Genomic DNA, 27056 nt, shown 5'->3' on the forward strand with positions numbered 1-27056 from the left:
TTGAAATACTTCTATTATTGAAATGTCTACCTATCTTTTTTAAGTGGATGAAATTTCAAAATCCCAAGGGGTGCAAATACTTCTGTTCCTGACTGTATATGAAAAATAGAAGTAAGGACAAAAATTTGCTCTAGAATTTCTTTTTAAAAACTGTGTGGTTATGTCAAATCCGACATACAATAATTAAATATTTGGCATAATCACAGTAACAGGGTGGCAGGTAAAAGGGTTGTAAATCTGTAGTAATGTTAGCTTTGTCTCACGGGTAAAAGCCCTCCCCCTGGGCCAGTTTCTTTTGAAGTTCACTGGCCCCACTATCAAAACCACAGGCCCAGGTCAACGTGTCAGTTATTGATCCCAATAATCATCATCAATCAAGAGCAATTTGTTTGAAAAATATGAATAACATACATTTTATTTTTAGGTAGATTTAATGAAACGTGCAGCAAAACGGAGCAAAAACAAAAAAAATTGTGCCAATAATCCTAGTCCAATTCCATAATCACATCCATAATCACTCCAGTACAGCCAACATTTTTTCTTGGGAGCTCCAGGTGGAGGCGGGTCTGCGGAAGAGCCACGTGCCTGGGCAAAGCTTTCCTGTCTTCCCCTTACCGCCCTCTGGAAGTCTCCCCCGGCTCAGTTGTCGTGGCAACAATTTAGAAGTCAAAGAGATGGCAATTATGACTAATGATTTTCAAGTTAGACCGTCGTTATGATGATATTTTCTCCGTAGTCACGCGGATGAATTATCACGTTATTGTTCATACCATAAGTTTCCTACTCGTTAACTTTTCTGTAACTTACTTGTCTGCATGTGTGGGGATTGATCTGCAAACCTCACAGAAAGCATTTTTTTATCTCTCATCGTAGCCGAGCCAATTCCAGCGGTCGTGCCACTGGGGCTAAAACTTTCTCTCCTTTTTCTTTTCATATTGGATTTCGCTTTCCCTCAACTCCTTCGGTGACTTTCTTGAGTCGACTTTTTCCCCCGGTGCTTGGCCGGGTGCTGGGTGTTTCAGAAACATGTTGCCTTGTAGTATAACGTTAGATGGGTACTGAGGTACTGAGATACTAACAATCGATCAGCAGCAGTAATCAGGTTGCACATGTTAACTCGGTAGCGAGCGAACGAACAAGGTGTGTTTGGCATAGCCAAATATTGTATGCTGGATTTGGATTTGTAATCGTAACAATGTTGCAGGTAACAGGGTTGTAAATCCTAACTGATGTTAGTGTACTCCAGACATACTCCACACTTATTTGGTCTAAAAAAAATAATGATTTCACACATCCTTTTCTTTAAATTCTTTAAACTTTGGTCTAAGGACGAGGAGCTTCACGTGTTAGTATTTTGTACATGGATTGTTTAAAATCTGAAGGAAGGAATGTGAAATGTCCTCCAATTCTAACCCCCAAGAGATAAGACGCCACCATGAAATCTAACAACATGTTTATGAGCATAGTTTTTAGGGGCATGCGGGGAGCGTTAGTGGATGTGTTGTGTAAGACGGCAGCAGGAGGAAGGCGGCGCTTCTTGCATGACTTCACCGCTGCTGCTGTAAATATTTTCATTCGGACTTTTTAAGGGTGGGCCTTCGGAGCCGAGGGGGCACCTCACATTCTAGGTCAGTGCTTATTATGCGAGCACTCGCCGTCGCTACTGTACAAAGCCGTTACAAGGCAGCTAATCACCTGCCCTGTGGCCCTCGGCGCCATTTTGCAACCAACGCGACGTCAATGTGCGCCTGTACTTTCCAAACATGAATGTGAATCTTTGTGTGCATGCGTCGCCTGTGTAGCCCCCTAACCCTCCCTTCTCCAACCGGCACCTCATAGCGGCTCACATAAACCCAATCGGCGAACTCACTGACCTGTCAGTCAATTTGGACAGGGTTTGAGTCATCAGGTTTGCGTGTATGAGAAGGTCAGTAGGCTCTCCTATCTGGAAAGCGCGCTCACTTATCATCCCAACTATCAGCCTGTGAAGAAAGCGGACAACAGGATTCAATCAAAAATGATCACAGACGTCATTGAAGCACATGTCAAACTCGAGGAAAGTATTTTTTTTTTGTGTATCGTACTGAACCTTCTTTTCAAATGGATTTTCCATCTTCATTTGGGAAATACAATAAAACAATACAAAAAGGTGTCTTATCTTTTTATTGAAATTGCGAAAAAGAAAAAATCCCCTAACAAATCCCTTCCTAACACAATGCACAATAGTCTTTGTAATTGGTTGTGACAATTTAGTGCACATACACGTGTATTACAGCTGTCAATAGATATGTTTAATCAGCTAAATCACACTACAAATTTGTTATTTCTTCAATTTAGTTATTTGCGTCCAGTGTTAAAACGTTAAAAAACACCAATATTTAACACATGTGCAGTTTTATTATCAGAATGCCATACAAAAAAATCCTGATTCATTTCTACTTACATTCTCTAATTTGTTCAGGAGGTGGATACTTCCAGTGAGAAAGTCAAGTCTGCCCTATCACAACCTTAGGCCACTCACCAGAAACTTGCCACTGTCATCTTCCGAGAATAAACCACAACAACAGCAAGTGGTAGCTGTTGGCCATTAAGTTGGCACTGGATTCAGGGCACAGGCTCGAGGGTACGGAGTAACTTTTTTTAGGTGTAGAATGATCTTGACCCAGCGCCTCCTCCTCCGGATCATCTGTTTGACCATCCAATGCCAACCCACACCTCAAAGCTCATTGGCCACCGAGGTGTACTAGACTAGCAGTACTAGTTTCAGTAAGTTGGTTAACTTTGACAGTCGAACTAGATATGCACAATATCCACATTCTCCCCAACAATATGGTGTCTGATCAGAAACTGCAGTTCAGATCTGTATCCAGGAAGGATTTCTGTAACTTAACTGGTATCCTCATCAAGTTATCTTCAAGGCTTCTTCCCTAATCCAACAACCAGATTGATAGAATGAATCAGGACATGCAGACTGCTCTTCACTGTATGTTCTCTAAGAATCCAGACATCTGCTTTGGGTAGAGTATGCCCAAAGCAGTTTGATCATGGCCACCGGATGTCCGACTTCCAGTGCATGTATGGACTCCAGTCTCTTCTACTTCCCTCCATCTCTAAATCCAGGTGTTGTTATTCGAACAAGACTGATTGATATCCAAAACATTAACACTCATATTCATTGGCATGTTCCAGTTTCTGAAGGTCATCAGTCCAGTGGCTATGCCACTCAAACTGCCCAAGGGTCACACTTAGACAAAATGGAGTGGACTCAGATGCAGAAGTTAGTTCTTTAATAACGTAGATGATCAGAGGCAGAAACAAACTGAGAGCGCTCCAGAGGGGAAAAATAACGAGCTGAGATACAAAATGATACAAACGAGAAACAAATGCGCCAACTAGGCATGAGGCACTAAATAACAACAAACTGAGGCAGAACACTATGAAAAAACTTACAACGTAGAATTACTGTGACTATGGAGTCGGGCTGTAATGCCAACAAAGGGCCAGGAGACTTTGGCACAAGACCAGGGAGTGAAAAACATTTTAGGCACAGAGGAACGGGACACAGGTGGGAACAATAGGTCATCACAATCAGAGACAGGTGAGGCAGCAGGAAGGGTAGTGATGAATATAGGAGGGTGAAGCTTCAAAATAAAACAGGAAGAGACAACAATATACCTAGACAGGACAGATCCCTCCCACTGGCGTGACACCAAGGTCTTTAAGGGGTCATACAACATTCCACGTCTGTGGTTACTCCAGCTTTGATGTTGGCTAGGCTTTTTTTTTTTTTTAACCTGTCCTGGAATGGAAATCTGAGTGTCCAATTGGTCTGAAGAGTTTTAAAATATCACATCGGAGTATGACATACTCCAATTGTAATCGTTCAACGTGCCTCGTTTATTAGGAGAAAGCAGTGAACAGGAAGGTGTCATTGTGGGACAGAAGAGAAAAGAGAGAAACAGAAGAAGCACAAACAACAACAACAAAATACACATTGAACACCGACAATAACTACAGTATGAGTATGATAGTGCTATCGTTAGGTAATTGTATTTCCAGTTGAAACCATGTTAGGGGCTTGATGACCAAGGAGAAAGAGGAGGGGAAAACAGAAAGATAAGTTATTGGGTGGGGTGGAGCATACACCATTCAGCCATGTGTGGTGTAGAACCCAGTATTTGTGTGAATCCCTTATGAGTGTGAGTATGTTGGCATCCTATTTTATACTGCCGGATCGCTAATCCTGACATTAAGTTTTTCTACTTGAGTGTGTCTAATTGCACCTAGTCACGGGTGAATCCCATCAGACATGTGACAGTCATGCAAGTGAAAATGCCGCACGGGAGCAGCCCCAGGGCCACAGCCCTTCCCCAGCCAATCGGTGGTAGGGGGCCAGCGCAGCCCATCCCTCCTCCCGCAGCCCAGCAAGAGGGCGATCGTCATCCCCCGGGATCCAGGGTGGTCCCCTGGGCCATCCGCGCCCCCATCAACCGACCTTCAGAGATGGGATGAGGGGAAGCGCCACACCCCCCACGCCTACGCCGTTGAAGGGTTCTGTCGCTGTCCACTATGACAGCCAATCATTCTGTCCTGCTCAGTCAGTCAATCACAGTCTGACATCCACAGTCCGCTGCACGCTCTAGTAAAGCTTTGTGATCCAATGATACATTGTCAACAATGAAAGATGCTACAACACCATTCTGTGTATCACTCCGCCCTCTTTCTCCAACCACGAAGTTTGCCATATCACGTTTAGCCAGTTGCCCCGGCACTCTGCTTCCCACTAGGAGTTCTGCTTCAGCAAATTTATCTGCCAATCCATGCGGCTGTCGAGTATTCTGTGATCAAGAAAATGAAAATGTGAGTTCCTACAATGCTTTTTTGTGAATTTTGAGTTAAAACAAAAATTAAGTGTGAGTATTCTTGAGCTGCAGCAATGTGGATTACCGAGCATTACATTACTTGTTGGTCCAAAACAAATTCCCAATTTTCAAAGTCTGCACTTTTCGACTATGAAGTTCTTTGTTTTGTAGCCTGACTTTGAAGTGTCCTGCCTTAGTTGATATTATAACTATTAGTATAGTCAGTCAACTACGCATTACTGTGGTTTGGTCTGCTACACCCCGCTTGTCACATGTAACCCTGTTTAAGGGTACCAGTGGATCTGAAGAAAAGCCAGTAGACACAAAGTTTGGATTTGAGCCCACAAACTCTGAACTTTCAAGATGGCAATGAACAAAAATAAGTTATGGCTTTGGCTACGTTTAAGGTCAGTTTCCAACAATGTATTATCTATTATCGGTCACAATCAATGTGTATCACTAAACCTTCTGTTATGAAACAATTTTTTGGGGGGGAAATAGAATTGCACAACACCGCATCTGACAAAAACAGTGTGTGTTTGGATAAAAACAGGACCACACGTTTCCTACGATAAAGCCTCATTAGTCACTCATTGTGCTCAAGGTCAGCATGGAGGCTATTGCGTAGTTTGTGTTTGCCTGTGTAGAACAGGCCCAGAAAACATGTTTTTATTCTTTCACCGTGTGCCAGCTGTCCATGACATTGCCAGAGTTACCTCGAGTTCAGGACGGGGAACGCGACCCAGACCCACAGGGAGGTTCGGGTGCCTGCCTAACATGCCGTCCTATTCGATCGTGCTCAATTGGCTCATAAAAGGGAATAACAGAGAGAGTTGTCTGTTTACAAGGTTCTTTTTTTAACTGACTGTACCGCAAATAAAAGGTGTTTGGAATGTATCACAACAAGAATTGAAGGAAAGAGTCTTGCAATGACCAATAAATCCTCTGAAAATTAAACAGACTTGAAAAACTTATTATTCGTCCAAAAGCATACTAAATCCTTCTGAGAAAAGATGGTATATATAGTACTTGTCATATTTCTACTTACTGTATAACATCATGGAATACAATGAAATTGTTCCAAGGATTTTTATTTATTTATTTATTTATACAAATAATCGAAAAATAACTTTTTTGGGCACAAAATGCTAGTAAATCCTAATGATAAATAGCTTTCCAATTTGACAGAGATAAATAACAAATCTGATAAAATTAAATAGGATCATTAATATTTTGCATTAAAAAAACTACTTTTTGTTGTGAAATAGCCGAAATTATGTAAATTTCCCACTATTTTTTCACTTTCAGTACAAAATCCCACTAAATCCTGGTTATGAATACAATGTTATTATTATCATTATCCTTACACCTTTAAACACTAATTGTACCGATTCCAAACAAACATACAGTATGACTGATTTAGCTTAAAAATAAAACTGATTAACGTTTTAACCCAGATAATCTAAACTAAGCCAATTGCCATCATACTTTTGCTGCATATTGAGTTCATACATACAAAAATGCGAGTGTACATACACTACATGGGAGCACGTGTGACTAATACTCAAAGTGTCAAAGTATTTCTTCAACTGTATTTTTCCAATCCCAACCATGTGCTTCTCCCACCACATTCTTATATGAGGGTGATTCATGAGTATGTGTGTGGGGTTGACTGTAATTTGAACAGTGTGTGTGGGTGTGTGGGTGCAGTAACAGCATGAAAAGCATTCATACACAGGCATAAATTACGAATAGCACTTATTATCCGATGCCAGTCCTATAGCAGTTCAAATAGATTGGATGTCAATCGACGTAAATGGCAGCCAATGAGGTAACAGAATCATATAATAGTATCAAGTGCAGCTTGGGAGAAGATAAAACTCAAGAACATCATAGGCGAGTTTGAGTGAAGTGTGATAAAAGGTCAACACTTTTGCAATAATTAAACAATGTAATCTTTATGAAGAATGCAACAAATTAATGCAAAGCAGTTTTTGTCCAGATTTGAGTTGTTTCAATTCTGCTTGTTATCATATTTTCATGTTTTTTTCTCAATATCAGTTACACTGGTGCCTTGAAATACATATTTAATTTTCATCTTTACCTATTGGAAGAACTGGAAATGCAATTTAATCTTTTCCAGCCTCTCACAAAAGCACACAAATGTTTGTGGACTGTGATTTTAAATAAGTAAAATATAATTACAGAGGGGCAAATAAGTATTTAGTCAACCACTAATTGTGCAAGTTCTTCCACTTGAAAATATTAGGCCTGGAGTTGTCAACATGGGGAAACCTCAACCATGAGAGACAAATTGTGGGAAAAAAAACAGAAAATCACATTGTTTGATTTTTAAAGAATTTATTTGCAAATCATGGTGAACAATAAGAATTTGGTCAATACCAAAAGTTCATCTCACTACTTTGTTATGTACCCTTTGTTAGCAATAACGGAGGCCAAACATTTTCTGTAACTCTTCACAAGCTTTTCACACACTGTTACTGGTATTTTGGCCCATTCCTCCATGCAGATCACCTCTAGAGCAGTGATGTTTTGGGGCTGTCGTTGGGCAACACGGACTTTCAACTCCCTCCACAGATTTTCCATGGGGTTGAGATCTGGAGACTGGACCTTGAAATGTTTCTTACGAAGCCACTCCTTTGTTGCCCTGGCTGTGTGTTTGGGATCATTGTCATGCTGAAAGACCCAGCCACGTCTCATCTTCAATGCCCTTGCTGATGGAAGAAGATTTTCACTCAAAATCTCTCAATACATGGCCCCATTAATTCTTCCTTTACACAGATCAGTCGTCCTGGCCCCTTTGCAGAAAAACAGTCCCAAAGCATGATGTTTCCACCCCCATGCTTCACAGTGGGTATGGTGTTCTTCGGATGCCATTCAGTATTCTTTCTCCTCCAAACCCGAGAACCTGTGTTTCTACCAAAAAGTACTATTTTGGTTTCATCTGACCATAACACATTCTCCCAGTCGGCGTCTGGATCATCTAAATGCTCTCTAGCGAACCGCAGGTGGGCCTGGACGTGTACTGGCTTCAGCAGGGGGACACGTCTGGCAGTGCAAGATTTGAGTCCCTGGTGGTGCATTGTGTTACTGATAGTAGCCTGTGTTACTGTGGTCCCAGCTCTCTGTACGTCATTCACTAAGTCCCCCCGTGTGATTCTGGGATTTTTGCTCACCGTTCTTGTTATCATTTTGATGCCACGGGGTGAGATCTTGCATGGAGCCCCAGATCGAGGGAGATTATCAGTGGTCTTGTATGTCTTCCATTTTCTAATAATTGCTCCCACAGTTGATGTCTTTACACCAAGCATTTTACCTATTGCAGATTTAGTCTTCCCAGCCTGGTGCAGATCTACAAATTTGTCTCTGGTGTCCTTCGACAGCTCATAGGTCTTGGCCATTGTGGAGTTTGGAGTGTGACTGACTGAGCTTGTGGACCGGTGTCTTTTATTCCGATAATGAGTTAAAACAGGTGCCATTAATACAGGTAATGAGTGGAGCCTCGTTAGACCTTGTTAGAAGAAGTTAGACCTCTTTGACAGCCAGAAATCTTGCTTGTTTGTAGGTGACCAAATACTTATTTTCCACTCTAATTTGGAAATCAAACAATGTGATTGTCTTTTTTTCCACATTCTGTCTCTCATGGTTGAGGTTTACCCATGTTGACAATTACAGGCCTCTCTAATCTTTTCAAGTAGGAGAACTTGCACAATTGGTGGTTGACTAAATACTTATTTGCCCCACTGTATATAATACTGTACTTCATCAGAATTACAGTAAATTATTTAACATAATATAAAGAAATACTAGTATATAGAACATTTTTTGCTTCAATTTGATGGACATTTCACTGCTTCTGCTTTGTGCATACCATGTCCACTTGGGAGCGATATATACAATATATTTTAAAGCATTTTTACTCCTGTATCGTCTCTGTGAGTGTCTGTTTCAATTAATTGCACCAACATTTGTGCTCAGTTACACACAAGTGTGATTCTTTCTCTATATGGCGTTCCCCATTATGCGGTTATTTAATGTGAATGATGATACATTAGCGCCATTGATGGCAATATTTGAACTGAGTGAGGTTGGCAGTGAATGATCGATGCCAGCCTCCAGAGGCTGGCTGGTGGGCTACATGTAATGCGTTACATGTAGTCCGTTACAGTTACTTGAGTAATTTTTGAGAAAAATGTACATCAAAGAGTAGTTTTACTAAGCCATACTTATTACTTTACTCGAGTAGATTTGCTGAGAAAAAAACCACTACTTTTACTCCGCTACTTTTGGCTGCACAAGAGTCGTTACTTTTTCCTCTTTAATCTACATATTAGATTTTTTTTTTCCAGTGATTCCTAGAGTAGCTCTACCAATTTCACCAATGAGACGTCACAACAATAATCACGACTCCATTATACCAATCAGACGCAAGCTTGCCATTCTATGATCACGCCAGCCTGTTCATTCACTTGGCGTCTTTAAAGTAATGTAAAAAATGAAGAATTTTATATACAGCGCCGCCCTTCAACATTGCTCGAAAGCACGAATTTTAACCTCTCTCCCAGTTTTTATTTGGCACCAATTGACCACAGAAAACTGGAGATACAGTACGATCCTTTTAATTTCATAATAGGAGCTATGAAGGAACTATTCACTATTCAAACTAGGCACTGTATTCTCCACTAGATGGGACTCATGCGCTTGGACGAATAATCCTTCATATTTTTTCTCTCTCACCGTATTCACTGATTTTTTTTTTTTTTTTTTGTATTTCTTTGCCTTAGTGTGGTTATGTAATGGGTTATTGTACATCATACGCGGAGATTATGGGGGTGGCTGGTGATCTAAAATGTCATTGCATATAACTGAATTTCCAATATGTGATGTAAAAATTAAGACTTTGCTGGGAAAGTGTTGTCTATAAAAGTTGTAAAGCAATAAAACAAACAACAAAAATGAATGAGATGAACAAAAAAATATTTTTAGAAGGGGTCAAAATTATTTTTCAAACAGATCATGTGACTAGCACGTTAGAGACAGTCATTTGCTTTGCTTAGCCCAAAAAAAAACATCTGAGGACAGAAGAGGCAAGATGGATATCAAATAAAGACGTTAATCCTAGAAAATGATGGGGGGGGGGGAGATGCTCATTTTCAACGTATTATTATAAATGTTCCTAGCTGGAATATTCAGCCAAAACGGATGTGGCGTCTACTTCTCCGCTTGTGGCGTCTACTTCTCCGCTAGGTAAGACAGAAAAAGGCGCGCGCTCACACACGCACGCACAGCACACACACACACAGCGGGGATGCCTGTATGTATGAGCATGGGCTAAGCTACTATTCGAGCATATATTCATTAACATTTTTGCCCCCCTGCCACAAAAGCCAAACTATATGTCTACAGCATCATTATAACAACAGTTCATATACATAACTTTGTGCTAACAAAACAAATTGTTTAAAAAAAATAATAATAATTTTTAATCAAAAGTGTAAGCAGTTACTGACAATGTTACTCATTACTTGAGTATTCTTTTCGCCAAGTACTTTTTTACTTGTACTTAAGTACATTTTTTGGATGACTGCTTATACTTTTACTGGAGTAATATTATTTTTGAAATAACGCTATTCTTACTTGAGTAAAATTTTTGGCTACTCTATCCACCTCTGCCAGCCTCTCCCAGTTCAAATGGATTGGATGTCGTATCGCCGTCAATGGCAGCCAATGAATAAGAGTTGTTCACTATCTGACAAATTTCTGCTTGTTTCGAAATGAAGTGCGTTCACTGCCACACTTTGAACGAAATGAATCTCAAGAAGAGCGTTCCAAAAGGTTGCCACTGACAGCGATAAACGGTAATTAAGAACGTTCCAAAAGTGGGAGTGTAATGAAATTAAACGTGATCGTATCATCCTGAGTTCCTCAAAAAACTGGGTTGAAATTCCAATTCTGACAAGCACTCACTACGATCCCATCCATGGCTCAAATATTTGCATGACGAGCGCGTGTAGTAACATTTTTCTCTCTGCCAAAGTTCCTCATCATGCGCGCGCAGCCACAGGTCCATGCGAACCGCGTCACCTCCACAGCGCTTCGTGTTTATTTTATGGAGCCAAACAGGGCGAAGGAAGGGGAGGGGGCACTTCCGCGGTCTATCTGAGTCCATATACGCTCCTCTCACCGTGGATCCATAAATGAATGGTGGGCTCGGCGGCCACACCATGGCGCACCGGCCCCTGATTGGCTCGGTGCGAGGTCGGAATAAACCCACTCGGCGTATATATGAGGTGGTGAGGTGTGACGCTTCCAGGGAAGCGAGCAAGGCCTCAAAAAAAAAAAAAAAAAAAAAAAATTCAAGAAGAGCAGTAACAAAAGCCGCACAACTCCGCTCTCCAAAGGCCGACACAACCCACCTGGAGGAGGATGAGGGCTCAGATCCAAAAAGTGCCGCAGATCGTGGAGCTGCTGAGGAAGAAGACGGTGGGGCTGCAGCACTTCAAGCCCACATCATCGGTGTGCGTCCTGGAGGACAAAGATGCTGTGGAGGCTGCGCGGTGCCCGCACGCCTCTGCCTCCTTTCCCCGCTCGGGGGCGCACAGCCTGGAGGCCATTCCTGGACCCACTAACTGGCCTCTGGTGGGCAGTTTGGTGGAGCTCCTGCGCAAAGGAGGGCTCACTAGACAGCACGAAGCGCTGGTACGCTCTAGTCATGTTTTTTATCTTGAATTCGAGCTCATGTATATCTTCCCTCTAAGGTGGATTACCACAAAAGATTCGGGAAGATCTTCCGAATGAAGCTGGGCTCCTTCGAGTCGGTGCACATCGGCGCGCCTTGCCTCCTGGAGGCGCTCTACCGTAAGGAGGGGGCGCACCCGCAGAGGCTGGAGATCAAACCCTGGAAAGCCTACAGGGATATGAGGGATGAGGCGTACGGGCTTCTCCTACTGTAAGTCTTCACTGTTAATAAAACTTCCGATTAGTCATGCAAATTTAAGACTTTAAATAGACATAAATCAATTTAACCTCCTGAGACCCTTTGTACTCATTTGAGGACATTCAATTTCAAATAGCTAAGAGAAATGAAAAATGCATTGCAAAAAAGAAAGCTCAGGTCTCTAAAATGACCAAAAATAGTCAGTTAATTTGTAAGTAACTTAGCTTATTAATTATTATTATTATTATATTATTTTTACCATTCTTTTTTGTATATTATTATTTTTTAATATTTTAAAATACATACAGTATATCAATTAACAAATTAATAAAATGTCAATAAAAACAAAATGAATAACATTAAAAAACATAAAAACAGAAATACACGTGCTTATGTTCCCGAAGTAACACTCTAAAGTTGATTATTTTTTAAAAATTTCATCACATTTAAGTCTTTGCCTACCATTTTGACTAGAAGGGTTAGCTTGGCAGCGATTTTTCACTGCGAGTCTCTCCCAGTCAAAATAGATTGGACATCTAGCTCCATCAATGGCAGACAATGAAATACAGTAAGTGCCCTACAGTGTGTTGTTAACTTCATTATCAACATAATCATCTGCCGCTTAATCGGGGTCGGGTCGCGGGAGTGTTTAATTCACTTGCATGATCAAGGTTGTGGGTCAAATTTCTAAGTCAACTGAACTTGAAATAAGTTCTGTGAGCTTAACCTTAGCCACAGTGTTTAGCTCAGTTGACTGTAAATGCCCTGCTGCCACTGTGTCAACCCAGGTTCAAACGATAGGAAGAAGTTATAGAATGTTTGTATTTATTTAAACTTAACTACAGTAGACTTATTAACCGTTAGCTTATTGTTGTTGTTGTTTTAAGTTTTCATCAAATCCTTAAATACAAGTCATATTGGTTGACTTGAAATATCAAGTTGAGCCAACATTTCTTTTGGGGGGGGGGCAGCGCGGGGTTTAAATTTTGTACCACATGGTCCCTAAAAACTTTATTTTAATGAATTCAGGGAGGGCAAGGACTGGCAGAGGGTGAGAAGCACCTTCCAGCATAAGCTAATGAAGCCAACAGAGGTGATGAAGTTGGATGGTAAAATCAATGAGGTGAGTAGAAGCTTTAAAATTCATTTTAAGGATATAAATGTAAAAATACTAAGAAAAAACATTGTTCGCAACAGGTGATGGCAGAATTTGTGGGCAGAATTGGACAAATCAATGTGGATGGCAAGATTGAAGACTTGTACTTCGAACTCAATAAATGGTCTTTTGAGAGTAAGTTGCGTTTTGTTGATTTTATGCATTTCTTTTTTGCAATCCTCAAACCTATGTCATCTTTGTATCATTCAGCCATTTGTTTGGTGCTGTATGACAAGCGCTTTGGTCTCCTGCAAGAGAAAGTCAACGAGGAGGCCATGAACTTCATCACTGCTGTCAGAACGGTGAGTGCACGCTTGGTTATGCAAAAGGGAAAATAGTTAAACTAGATTTTGTCATCTGTCTAAAAATTTTGAATATTGAAAAAGGAGGAATAAGTTTCTGTATTACAAAATATACTGTATGTGCAGCACTCAACTAAATAGATAATCAACAAAAATCACTTTTTTTTTCTTGTACCAAAATAAGTGTCTTAGTGCAAAAATATAACGTACCAAATATTTTGAATGTAATTCTACGCAAATCAATCAATCAATCAATCAATCAATCAATCAATCAATCAATCAATCAATCAATCAATCAATCAATCAAGTCAACTAAAGTCCAGATCCTGTAGATGGCAGTATTGCCCATGGTCTGCCCAAACATGTTGACGTGACTTTATTGTATGGAACCGCTTCTATTGAAAGTTATTGAAAGCTAAAAGTCACATCCACACGGGTGTAGGACGATCGGGTTCGTCTGGTTCACCTGGGCTGAGGTCAGCTGAACGGCCGCCAGTCAAGCCGGTTACTGGGGCAAACCAATACTGTCAAAGTACTATCACAAAACGGACGTAGATTAAGGAAGGAGATGATTGGATTAACAAAATTGCTTCCTATTGTCAGATGATGAGCACCTTCGGCAAGATGATGGTCACTCCCGTGGAGCTCCACAAGAGCCTTAACACAAAAACATGGCAAGATCACACCAACGCTTGGGACAACATTTTCAAAACAGGTATGTGAAATTGGTAACAGATGTCACTGTCAAAGTGAACAGATAAAGACCTAGCTTTGCCGGGAGTAACAAAAATGTAGAAAGAATTTAAAGAAACGAAGATCATTTAATATCAACATTAAACTTTAAGCATGTATACAGTCATGAACTCATGAAACATTCCTTACATGACTTATCCCCTTGCATTCCTTATTGCTGCCATTTATACTAAAAGACAGAAAATTACCTCCTAAAGGGGTAATATTGACTTCACAAACACTACCCCCAAAAGTGGAACATTTCTTGGATGACCCCCCTCCCCAAAACCCCATTATTTGTTGCTCTCGTTTATCAAAAAGAACATTCGTAAGAATTTACCCCCAACAGCAGAAAATTCTCGAGCGAAAACAGTCACAAGTTGACTCTAATTTCAATTTTTGATGGTGCTATTTACACCAACAGACAAAAAAATGCCAACCCCCCCTACCCCACCACAACCACCTCACTGGCACCAGGCACCACACTGATCTTGAGCGCTTTAGCAAACCAGCAGGCAGCTCGGCCTGTATTCCCCCACTGTAATATATGGTGTTATTACTACTTACTTACTCTCAGTCAGCCTGAACCTGGAATGCATTTCGTTACACTTGTTGTAATGACAAAGAAACTCTGAAACACTGCAACTTTTAAAAACAATATAAAAGTGACTTCACTCAATCAATGCTTCGCTCTGGTCAGGTGACGGTGAAGTACATATGAACTGGATGCTCGCTTTTTTTGTGTGTACTTGCATGAACGACAGCCAGGGTTGTAGTAAACTGCGTGACCCGTGAGAGGAGAAACTTGCCAAATATTTGTAGTAACGACAGTTACTCGGGGTCGACAGGGACGCTCAGCACGAGTGTTCCGGACAAACGGTTCATTTATTTACCCAAATAATGCGGTGTACTATTGGAGCCTTTACTATTAATGATTATTTTTGCCTCTCCACAGCCAAAGTGTGCATCGACAAGCGGTTGAAGCGTAACGCTACCAGAGCGCCAGACGACTTAATTGGGGACATCTTGCACCATAGCAACCTCTCCAAGAAGGAATTGTACGCTGCCCTCGCCGAGATGCAGATTGGTGGTGTGGAAACGGTGAGATTTTCACAAATCAGCCATAACAGGGAAGATTTCCCCAAGTAGATACTGTACATTCCACACATAATAGAGTGACATGAGTTAACATATTGATGCTTGAGTTTACATTTTACTCATTGGCTGCCATTGACGACGTTAGACGTCCAATCCATTTTGAGTGGGATGGGAGGGGCGAATGAAGATTCGTTTATTCATTCTTCTTTTCCTAACCATCACAAAATGTAAATTCAGGTATGAAGGGGTCAAAAGGGCAACACAGTCATTGCAAAACATAATGTAACGACTTCAACTATTGCCCATTTCCCCTCCTGTTAAAAAAAATAAAAAATAAAAAAGAGGCAGCGTTAAGTGTTGCTCCAAAACAAACAGGTGCTACAGTTACAGTGCCATGTGGATGTAACTGAAGGGAACACCTGAAGCATTTCAGGATCCTACGGAGGAATGAACTCGAAGGAGAGGCTTCACCACTGTGCCACGTCTCACTCATAATTCCCTCCCTTCCCTCAGACTGCCAACAGCATGCTGTGGGCTATTTTCAACCTGTCGCGTAACCCCGGCGCCCAGAGGAAGCTGCTGAGTGAGATCACAAGAGTGGTGCCCCCCGAGCAGCAGCCGTGTGGAGAACACCTCAAGAGCATGCCCTACCTCAAATCCTGCCTCAAAGAGTCCATGAGGTATGCTGAAAACATATGATAAAAACATATGCCCCAAAATACATTACTGTTATTTTAAAAAATACGAGAAAAGAGTTATAAAAAATTGAGCTGCTCCACTGAAAAGCGATCTATTCCTGCACCATCTAAAATGTGATACAATGCCCCTAGTGGCGAAATACATAATTCATCAAAATTTTTATTTTAATTTTCTAAATGATTTATGAATAAATGCTTACCTCAGAAACTTTCACTTCAAGTATGCATCCTAAAGTTGTTTTTTAGCATGCTTTTGTAAGCAGACCAATCATAAGCACTGAGAAATACCAACAAAACAGACGCCAAATCTTTTTTCTTTTTTTTTTGCCAAGAGACATCTAGTTCACTGCCATAGACAGTAATGGACATCCAATCCATTTGAGCTGGGAGGAATTCAATGAATGATCATGTCTTCGTGTCGATGGTGGCGACAAGCATCCGTGGCAGTGAATGATCAATGGCCCAGTAAAAAAAAAAGAATAATCTCTCACCTCAGAAACTTTCCATTCAAGATTTGCATTCTGAAGTTGTGATTGCGTTTGTTTTTGTAAGAAAACCCATAAGCACTGAGAATTAAGTCCAAATTGAATGTGCACAGAGATATTACATATATTATTTTATATACCATATAATGAGATACTGTTTCCTAATGGTAAAAAAAAAGTTTAGAAAATGAAAACAAAAAATTACGGTAATGCATAAAATTATCATCATAGTAAAAAATGAAAAATTCAATGTTCTCCTCTGTGTTCAAACTCATTTGTGTGCACAAAAAGCCCCTCAAATGAGCTAAAATCCCAGTAGGAAAGCCCAAGCGAACTCTCTTGAGATTTGATTTCTAGAATATTTACATTTACCTTCAAACTGTACTCAACTTATAACATTACTGTACGCACACAGCGAGGGTCGGGTCGACATTCATTGCAGTACCACAAAGATTAAACCAATGAAACGTCCCTCTACCGCGCATGACCGCGGCTCGGGAAAACAATCTCCGTGAGATACGCGGCATGACCGGGCCCCTGATGCTTTTCTAAATGTGCGGTCACAAGTTGTCGATCGTGTTATTGAGGGCTCCTAAGCACATCATGCAGGGAATGTATATGACCTCCGACTGGAGATTATAGCACCACATTCACTGTATGGAAAAAATGACCGTGTGTTTAGCTCACGTTAAACAGCTTAGACATGCTACATTAGACCTTCATGAGGCCCGATTCCCATGCGTGTTTTTTCTTCCATATTACAGGTTATCGCCATCCGTTCCGTTCACCAGCAGGACCCTGGACAAAGACACTGTGTTGGGAGATTATGCCATTCCCAAAGGAGTAAGTGGCTTATACACCATACACCTGACATGAACAGATTACAGACATTTACATTTGACACGTCTGGACGAGGCATGTTGGAAGGGGGTTGAAAGCGGCATGTACAGTACAAAGTACAAAGTTTTTAAGCCACAGATGAGAACTGAGGAATCCACTAGGCTGTTTTCAGATCATGATCTGGATGACTAATAATCTAGTTAGAGATAAACACATTTTCTTTACCAAGCCTATAGCTGTAAATTATTAATATTGTGACAGTAAGTCGGAAAAAAAAATACTTGAGAAAACAGCCCAAGCAAAGATTGAATATCAAAACAGTGAGGCACATGAGCTCATAATGCCAGATGAATAGTTAATTTATTTGACTCTTTAATCATATATTTTCATTTTTAACATTGGGTACCAGAGGACTTCATAAAAACAGAAATTAATATCAATCATGGGGTTTTTAGTTATCAAGTGTTATCAACACGGCACTGCTCCTTCTGTTGTTCACACCATGGCCACTTGGGATGAGTTTAACGATACTTTGTACATTGGGACAAAAATGTTGTCACATCTCTGTTCCTATTTACATTAGTTGCACCACCATTTGTGTTGTAATATACATAAGTGCTAGTCCTTGTATGACATTTGCCATTATGTGGTTGTTTTATTAAAGTATGTGAATAATGATGTTATGATTTGGATAATTGGTCTAAAAAAATTCATTACTATTGATAAGAACATATTTTTCGGTACTATTCACTCACTATTTTTACCCCCTCCTCCAGACAGTCCTGATGATCAATAGCCACGCCATCAGTGCCAACGAGGAGTACTTCACCGATGGCCAACACTTCAAACCCGAACGATGGCTGCGTGAGAACAGCACCGTCAATCCTTTCACCCACGTCCCCTTCGGCATCGGCAAGAGGATGTGCATTGGCCGACGGATAGCTGAACTGCAGCTTCAGCTGGCGCTGTGCTGGGTAAGCCGTGTTCTGATTTGGCAGAAACTGAGATCAAACAGCTGTTACTCACCGATTTTCTTTCCCTTCAGCTGGTCCGAGATTATGAGATTGTAGCGACGGATCAAAAGCCACTTGATGTGATCCACTCGGGATTGTTGATTCCTAACAGAGAACTACCAGTGGCCTTCATCAGGAGATGAGGGCTAGGCTAAGTGGTGAGAAAACATCATTCCTATTATGTTCTAATTCAGTTGTTAGTATCTTGTATGATGCACCTTACCTAATCAATTACCTCTTATTCCAGATGCCGATTTCCACCAAATGTAAAGACGGTACCCCTACCGGACCACTGACTCCCTGTATTGCTGCTCTGTAAATAGACATAAAATTGCTTAACATGTAATCACGCCATAAATACCTCAAACTTATTTAAAACTATTACCCAAGACTGTTGATGGCTGAAATAGCATTTATTGTATACAAATTTTTAGGCAGCTGTCTTTTAATCTTATGAACTTCCTTTATGTAGATGTTAAACTATACTATATAACTTGCCCATGTTTATTTTTATTGTGTAGATATACTGTTTTAAGTAGACATATTTTATTTGTGTGAATAAATACATGAATAAAAAAACTATGTTTCTTGGTTATTTGAGCATGCTAGCCACGAGTTAACTCACTGGCTACCATTTACGGCAACAGACGTCCAATCTATTTGACTGAGAGAGGCTAGCCCTCCCAGTCAAAATATATTGGTCGTCTACTGATGTCAATCGAGAGATCATTTGCTGCCAGCCACTCCTTTTAGAGTGATTGGCGGTCTGTTGCCATGAATAGCCCAGATGCATGTTTCACTTACATCCCTCCCAGTCCAAATGGATTGACATCATCGACACCACAATGGCAGAGAATTAAAAATCACTAAATATGACAAAGTAGCCAAACCGTGTCTGAAATATTCTGCAGTGAGTCTGTCATAATAACCAAAAGCCTGTTTGCAGACAGTGTGAATGATCCTATTAGAGGCCGTTTGAAAGCTTAGTTGATTAACAGGGCGTGTAATGCATTCCACACAGGAAGGTGTGTGTAAATCATGCTAGTCTCAATCCAAGATTTGTAATATATAAGATTATAAAATCACATAATTCTTGAGGAGAATCAAATGCTAATTTTAAGAAGGGTCTTTATAAAACGTAAAAGTAAAAAAAAATATTAAAAAAGGGGGGGGGGGGGGTTACATGATTTTAAGCAATAATATATTAAGAGACTGTACAGGGGAGTTTTCACATCAACCTTGTGTCAGATAGTTACATTCAGTAGCTCAGTTTTCCACAAAGGTTGGCTAAAAACAACCTTACACCGAGTCCTTTTATCGAATATGACGGCTAATATCAAAATAACACACCACAACTGTAGAATTAGTAATTACTTGTTCGTTGTTACCCCAAACAAAGCCACTTAAAAATCTCGGAACCCTCGAGTGAGATGTTGAAGGAAATTGTGCAATGCTGTCCTCTAGCGGGCAAATGTTTGTCACTCCTGTCCTCAAATTTTTAGTAATAAAGAGTAAATCCTAATCATAAAACTCATATAATCTGCTGTGCTAAATAAGCACCACTGTCATGAACACTCTCATTGAAGATCTTTCTGATAACAAAATGTGATCATCAAAACAGTTCAAATGAAAAGTGCAAACACCCACACATAGGCGCTCAACACACGCACACAAAGCAGAGACAGGAAGTTTGCATTTTGAGTCGAGCAACTCGCCAAAACTATAACACACGTCTCGCATATCTCACATATGGTGAAGTTGAGGGCTATCATTGTTTGGAAATAATATCATCAGAGGATGGAGATGGCGTCCGACATCAGCCAGGAAGACTTTGCCTTTTCAGACTTGTTTCTCGATAATCCACCTGGTGGCGATTTATCTGCAAGTTTTATCCCAGGTGAGCAATAAGCATCCATTCAATATAGTAGTACATAACGAAATGTGTGTGTATAGATATTTGCATCTTAAATCTATCTTTAATAGTTTGTTTTTTCTATTAGTGTGTGACTTTAAGATCAGGGAAGAAATTATTTTACCTTCTAACCCACAAAATTTTCAAACAGTACATTAATATTTTTATGTGTGTCGTAAATGAAGTATAGGCTGAGTAAACAAGAATAACTTAGTAAGGCCTTAGTTGGACATAAACTAAATTAAGTTAAAAAAAAAAAAAAAAGATGTAAGCAATGGGTGGTGCATTCAATTTGGGTGACTGGTGAATCGAGGGATTTTATTTAATCGTTCTGAGTTTTTTAAAATTTTATAATTCAGCCTTTATGGTGGTCTGAATGTACGCTGCGATTATATGCGATCTTTATACAATAGCATTGTCATTACAAATCTCAGGTGGCTGAAGTAAAGATACAAACGCCACAATTTTAACATCGGTTAGCTAGCTTGCTTTGGTCCAGCATGTTGTTAACACACATAAGCTGTTGCCATTGTAAATATTGAGCCGCTTCAAATGTACAATTGTTGGGTCTGACTGTTTTCCGAGCAGAGCAGTGAGGTGGGGGGAAAATCACTATTAGCACACTACAGGATAAACAGGTAGGATAATCTTCTTTATGCATCAAATAATTTGTTCTGTGTCACGGATTATTATGTCAGATGAGACCGAGCAGCCAGTCCTACTGGAGGTCAAACATCACACCACATTCGATAACGATGCATCCTTGCACTGCCGGGCTGAAGAAAGCTCATCGAAAGGGATGTTAGACTTCACGTGTTTGGTGACAGCACCGAGGATCATCCCAGCTCCCAGCCCCAGGATTGAGATCACTCCATCAGGAGACTCACTCAACTCTGAAACCTTACAGCAGAGCCCTGGCTCCAAATCCCTGGGGGCCTACCGGGAATGTGCAAGCCCCGCAAGTAGCAACTCTTCCACTGGCTGGCCTACAGATGGATGCTCTCCATCTGCTTCTCCATGTATCTCCCCTTCCAACAGAGGTGCCACAGAGTTATCCACCCTAGATCTCTGCCCCTTTCTCCAGAGTATACAAACATCTTCCACCAACTCTTCACCGGCTAACAGCTTTACCGATGAGCTCTTCCTCCTGCCTCAGCAACAAGTCAACCGCTCACCACTAATGCACAGGCGCTCCCGCTCAGTGTCACCACAAGGCAAGCGTGCCTACGACCAGGCCCTCCCTTGTTCAGAGGGCACTCCTGTCAAACAACGCTCCCGGAGCCCAAGCCCTGTCCCTTCAGCCAACAACCTCCTGAGCTCCTATCCATTCTATCAGGGTCAGGCTCCAGGCGAGCACCAGACTCAAGCACAGGCCTCTGTGCCTAGCACGGAGGACAAGGTGAGCAGCGTCATCTTATCGCAAGATATAGTGCAAGGTGCACATTGTTCAAATCCAAGGCCAAGTTGCGTGTACAGTGGAGGACCTGAACTGGAGAGGGTTGGCAGGGTGGGAGCTGACATCAGGTCTGGAGTCTTCTGCGTCCTCCCAACTTCATGGCCTCCTCATTCGGTCCACCTTGGAGCATTTGGGTAGGTTTCGTATCTCTTTCAGTTCTCAAAAATACCAAGTACTTCTAGTCTTACTGTTCTTTCACCTAAAGAGGTGCTTCCTTGGCACCACTACCCTCTCTAGAATGGCCATTGCCCAGCCAGTGCAGTCACTATGAGCTGGAAATCAAGACCCAGCCAAGGTCTCACCACAGAGCTCACTACGAGACCGAGGGCAGCCGCGGACCCATCAAGACACCAAACGGCGGACACCCCGAAGTCCAGGTACTTGGTTTGATCCATGAAACAATTTTGTTATTTTCAACACTTAGGACATCAAGCAACGATGAGGAAAAATAAAAAGTTCTCTCTCACTTCTTGACTGTACCATTCGTTTATAAGAAATAAGCAGAAGCGAGACTGTGCACACGCAATGGCATTTCCTGCAAGACATTGTGCCTTGGCAAGTCAGACAGTCATGCGATTTAAAATTAAGAGTAGTTTTATTGGGAATGTGATAATGACATAGCCTGTTGAAGCTGGTTATATATGCATTAGCAGGTATGTTCACATAAAATGCTAATTTTGCCTAATTTGTCATCTTTATTGATTTGTCTGGCAAATGAATTCATTAGATGTTGTGGATGTTTTTCCTGCCTTATTGCAAAGTATTTCCTTGTGAAAAATCCTCCCCAGAGGAAAGGGTTTACTGGTGTAAAGTATCTACACATTAATGTTTATGTCATTATATGAGAATTTTTTCAAGCATTGCGCTAAGCTGCTTCTGTTGCACCCATCAGCTACATGGTTATCGAGGCATAGCTCCACTGAGCCTTCAGGTCTTCATCGGGACCGCTGATGAGAGGCTGATGAGACCGCACGCCTTCTACCAGGCTCACCGCATCACTGGAAAGACTGTGACCACACCCAGCATGGAGAGGATGGTGAATGGGACCAAAGTGTTGGAAATCTCTCTCCAGCCAAAGAACAATATGAGAGCGCTGTACGTAGAACTAAATAATATCTTATCAGGCTTGTAAAAGTGCTTCATTTGAAGCAATGGTGGTGTATAGAAATTGGCTTCAGTCAACGATTATGGTAACAGACTATAACATAAACTACTGAAAAATAATTTTGGTGATTTCTTGTTATTGAAATACAATTACATTTCCTTAAGGTTCAACAACTTTTACCGAAATCACCATTAACAGTACCCTGTGTTTCCAAGGATCGACTGTGTCGGAATTCTGAAGCGGAGAAATGCTGACATCGAGTTGAGGAATGGCGAGACTGACATCGGGCGCAAAAACACGCGGGTGCGCTTGGTGTTTCGAGTTCACATACCACACCCTGGAGGCCAGTTGGTGTCACTTCAAGTTGCCTCTCATCCTATTGAATGCTGTAAGGGTGTAGCTAATTATATTTCAATATGATTACGTCCTTAATTTGTATGTGCTAATATATTACACTCGGATTCTGGTAGCATTACTACTTGGATCCACCTGGTGTTGGGAAATAAACACGACCGCATTGTCAAATACACGGGATCTCAGTTCCGAGCGTTCTGTTCCTCAGGATGTTTATGCCTTATTGTGTTTGTTTAGCCCAACATTCAGCTCAAGAGATCCCCTTGGTCAAGATGCAGAATATGGACCAATGCTCTGTTCTTGGTGGACAACAAATGCTCTTGACTGGGCAGAATTTCACATATGACTCCAGAGTGATGTTCTCAGAGAGGACACAAGGTCAGTCTTCAATGATGAAACAGAATTGTGATTATAAGTCTTCATCACTAGGATGTACAGTAACCACAGAAAAAATACGTTGCAATTGTTCTAAGCACAAGTACCGGAAACTTCTCAAAAGACTTGTTCTAAAAAAGCACGCAAATAAACCACTGAAGCTCTTTACGACTTTCATTTTTGACGGTTCAGTGGTGCATCAAAAACTGAAAACTGCACTGCATTTCCCTCTAAAACCTACATTTTCATTTCACCTCAGAAAGACCCAAATTGAAACCACTTGTTATATATTACTTTTTTTTTTATCTTGATTTTTCAATTAACTCTTTTATTGGATCCCACAAGGGAAGCAAGACATTATTTTTACATGAACATGTCTGTATGACTGCATGAAAATCTTCACAGTTGTGTAGGTTTCAGTCAACAGGATGTGGTAAGAAAGACTAAACTTAGATTTAAAAAAAAAAAAAAAAAAAAAAAAAAAAGTGAGTAATCAAGTGTGGGAGTTGAACAATCAACTCGACAACAAACAAAGCAGATTTCACTGTTTCGGTGCATTTGAATGTTGTCCTTTCTCTTCATTATGGTCACCGCTTTCAGATGGCCAGCAAATTTGGGAGGTGGAGGCAACTGTTGACAGAGAAAAAAGCCAAGCTGTGAGTTTGCTTGTAGTCACAAAAAAGTTGCCTTGATTTTCAAACGTATATTAGTTCTAAAACACTTTTGATGACCTCTAACCACAACTGTTTCAGCCATTTTCACTATCGGTTGCAGAATATGCTGCTGGTCGAGGTCCCTCCATATCGAAATTGGACAATTTGTCATCCAGCCAAAGTCAATTTCTATGTTATCAATGGGAAGAAAAAGCGCAGTGAACTACAGCATTTCATCTACACCCCCGTGATAGGTATTTATCTTAGCATCATCTCATTCACAAATCCCCAAGACTGATGAGCTTTCTGTCTGTATCCCAGCCATTAAAAGTGAGCCACCGGATGAGGGTCAGGTGAACTTCTGCGATTACTCCAACACTCAACCACGGTCTGATATGCCAGTGAAGTCACTCTTCCATCGGTTGGAGAAGGAGAGGAATCCTCAATCGTTCAGTGCACTGGCATCAGATTCCTGGGATTATCAACCAGTGTTTTACCCCTCAAGTGCCAGCAGACTAATCAGCAACCCAGAGATGTATTGCCCTACAAACCAGATTTACTATCCAAATTATGCTACCACTGTCTGTAGTGGGGTTCTTAAAGCATCTTCCAGCATTCATGCTTCAGTCCTTCCCCCTAACGGTTCTGATATCAAAAGGGAAAAAGTGAGTCAAAATCCTCAAGTCATACAGACATTCCAGGCCTATTCATCTTCAAAGCATCAAAATTACACGCAAGTTGTACGATCTTTAGGCAAGTCGCCGCATTCCAAATTAGTCCAAGGTGATAGTTGCGGGAGGTCTTTAATACAGACTGGCTCAGATGGAACCGACCAAGAAGCTCCAACACAAGAGAGGGTTACAATCAAACAAGAGGACCTTAGCTGTGTCTACCTGGAAGATGGTGAGTGAGTCCATTTTGCATATAACCAATCAATGTACACTACCGCCCCAAACTTTTGAACGGTAGTGTATCTAGAGATAACTACAAAACCAGAGGTGTCAGATTCTTTTGGTCTAGTCTGCAAAAACAAGTAGGCACATTGCAAGCGTTCACCTGCAAACTTTTGAACGGTAGTGTATCCAGAGATAGCTACAAAACCAGAGGTGTCAGATTCTTTTGGTTTAGTCTGCAAAAACAAGTAGGCACATTGCAAGTGTTCACCTGCAAAACCTAAGTTGCGGTTTTCTATTCTGTTCACTTTCCTCTGTGTTATTCTCCCTTTTACTCATTCTATCGCTTGTAACATGCACTTGCAGAGGCGTCAAGAACACTGCCTGCTCCAGATCAAGAAGCAACATCATTACAAACGTTGTTGTCCTGATGCCTGATCTCATTTGTCTGTGGGTCAAAATATTGGTTATCTCGCCTGTGGACGCAGTAAAGGGAAATATACTGTATATATGCAAATTAAAACAGCCAAACCGGTTTTAAACAAAGCAGCAGTGTTTTTTTTTTTTTGCAGTGTGTTGTACGAAGTCCAATCACATCAGTGTTTTATGATTTTTTTCTTCTTTTGGTCTTTAATCTTATAAGCAAAAACTTTGATGAATAAATGCTACAAATTCACACGACATACACCTTGATTTAGTAGTTTTGAACACAGCTGCTATTTCCTGTTTGCAGTGAATGACATTATACGAAGAGACCTGAGAGACCATCACAGTGACGATGGAGGCCAGCGATATCCCAGACTCTAAAATGAACAGCAACAACTCAGGATCACGAGATAATGGAAGGAAAATAAATCCCACTCATCGCCTACATCATCGACTTCGAAATTTTGTTCTTTATGTTGTCATCAATGATTTTTAAGTCAGCTTTAGCAAGTAGTACCTTTCATGTGATTGTGATTATGTACGTGTGTGTATTATGTATAAAGGAGTAAGTGTAACCTGTAACCTGTTCCACATTATCAAAACATGCAGAGAAGCGGTATGCCATATACACACAAATGGAGTGGTCCAGTACATTGATCCTCTGAAATGGACTAGCAATTTCTCTGCTCACATTAATCCTTGTACATTTCATGAAACGGCATGAACAAGTTTGGAATTTCTGATTTCCCATCCTGTCACAACTGTTTTGGTGCGTATACTCTGAAAGGAAAACTGTCAGGTTGCTAAAAAAAACAAAAACAAAAAAACTAGACTATGGTTATCATTGAAGTAAACAGCGACAAACCTATCTGTGAATATCAATTTTAATGGCATTCTTAAGGGTTTATGTGATTCCAGATTCAGAACATACTGACGTGTTAAATAAATTATTGTCTAAAATGAGGGTTTGACACTACCTGGTATTGAATGCAAATGCTGATTTCATTTTGCTTCTATTGACTGCAGAGAACAAAGAAAGTGTGAATTTGCTGAGGGAATTGGACAGGCGACTTAGAAATGGCAAACAAAATCAGGAATGCTGTATGTGACATATCTCCAAAGATCAGTGAAATAACAAAGATGGCACTGGAGTTTGCAAATGCGCACGGAGTCAAAAGGAAAGCGGACACAATGCTGGAAGAACTGAGAGTCAAAGACACCAAGACTGTCATGGCCACCAAACTATGGAAACAAAATGCTAACACAAAAAGAGAGCCTGTCAGAAGGTCGCAAAGACTTGCCAACACTGCGCAAGTTAAAGGAATCAAGGAAAACTCCGGTACACAATCTAATACTCACCTACGGAAACAGAATGTCAAAGTCACAGAAATGCCTGCTAAGATGGCACCACAAAGGAGGACCAAAATCAAATCTGGCACAAAGCTAACAACCACAAGTAGGCAAAGAGTCAAAGCCGAAATGTTGTCAGAAAAAGGTGGTCTGGCTAAAGAAACCAAAGTAATATCTAGCACAAAACCTGACCCCCTTAGCTATCAGAACACAGTCAGGACACCGGCGGCAACAAAGCGGAAGGATGATTCAAGACAACATGCCACCAGAAAGAGGCAGCGTGTTGGAGATACTCTTTTGATTGAGAAGGATATTTTTGCTAAATATGGCAACATAAAAACTGGAACAACCCTTACAAGGAAACATAGAGGCAAAACAAAAGGAGTGT

General features: G+C 40.9%; 2 protein-coding genes across 4 annotated transcripts; both read left to right on the forward strand.

The window, feature by feature from the left end:
- Nucleotides 1-4735: 4735 nt before the first annotated feature.
- LOC130922256 (1,25-dihydroxyvitamin D(3) 24-hydroxylase, mitochondrial) lies at nucleotides 4736-18722 on the forward strand. 2 transcript variants are annotated; one of them, XM_057846916.1, is made up of 13 exons: nucleotides 4736-4860; nucleotides 11285-11582; nucleotides 11642-11832; nucleotides 12850-12943; nucleotides 13018-13111; nucleotides 13187-13278; nucleotides 13882-13993; nucleotides 14966-15111; nucleotides 15622-15788; nucleotides 17056-17134; nucleotides 17908-18105; nucleotides 18177-18302; nucleotides 18392-18722. In XM_057846916.1, exons 1-12 carry the CDS (start codon nucleotides 4853-4855, stop codon nucleotides 18285-18287), a joined length of 1590 nt encoding a protein of 529 aa, XP_057702899.1. In that variant the 5' UTR covers nucleotides 4736-4852; the 3' UTR covers nucleotides 18288-18302; nucleotides 18392-18722. The 2 variants fall into 2 exon arrangements, with proteins under 2 accessions (XP_057702899.1, XP_057702898.1); XM_057846915.1 differs by lacking the exon at nucleotides 4736-4860 and adding an exon at nucleotides 5119-5269.
- Nucleotides 18723-19856: 1134 nt separating this feature from the next.
- LOC130922276 (nuclear factor of activated T-cells, cytoplasmic 2-like) lies at nucleotides 19857-26618 on the forward strand. 2 transcript variants are annotated; one of them, XR_009064470.1, is made up of 11 exons: nucleotides 19857-20041; nucleotides 20755-21646; nucleotides 21718-21889; nucleotides 22405-22607; nucleotides 22833-23005; nucleotides 23209-23349; nucleotides 23947-24002; nucleotides 24121-24253; nucleotides 24321-24902; nucleotides 25626-26087; nucleotides 26345-26618. XR_009064470.1 is itself a non-coding variant. In XM_057846951.1 (10 exons), exons 1-10 carry the CDS (start codon nucleotides 19942-19944, stop codon nucleotides 25697-25699), a joined length of 2526 nt encoding a protein of 841 aa, XP_057702934.1. In that variant the 5' UTR covers nucleotides 19857-19941; the 3' UTR covers nucleotides 25700-26336. The 2 variants fall into 2 exon arrangements, 1 of the variants encoding a protein (XP_057702934.1); XM_057846951.1 differs by lacking the exon at nucleotides 26345-26618 and having other exon boundaries at nucleotides 25626-26336.
- The last annotated feature ends 438 nt before the right edge of the window (nucleotides 26619-27056 follow it).

Source organism: Corythoichthys intestinalis, chromosome 9 (assembly GCF_030265065.1).
Source record: "Corythoichthys intestinalis isolate RoL2023-P3 chromosome 9, ASM3026506v1, whole genome shotgun sequence".
NCBI lineage: Eukaryota > Metazoa > Chordata > Actinopteri > Syngnathiformes > Syngnathidae > Corythoichthys > Corythoichthys intestinalis.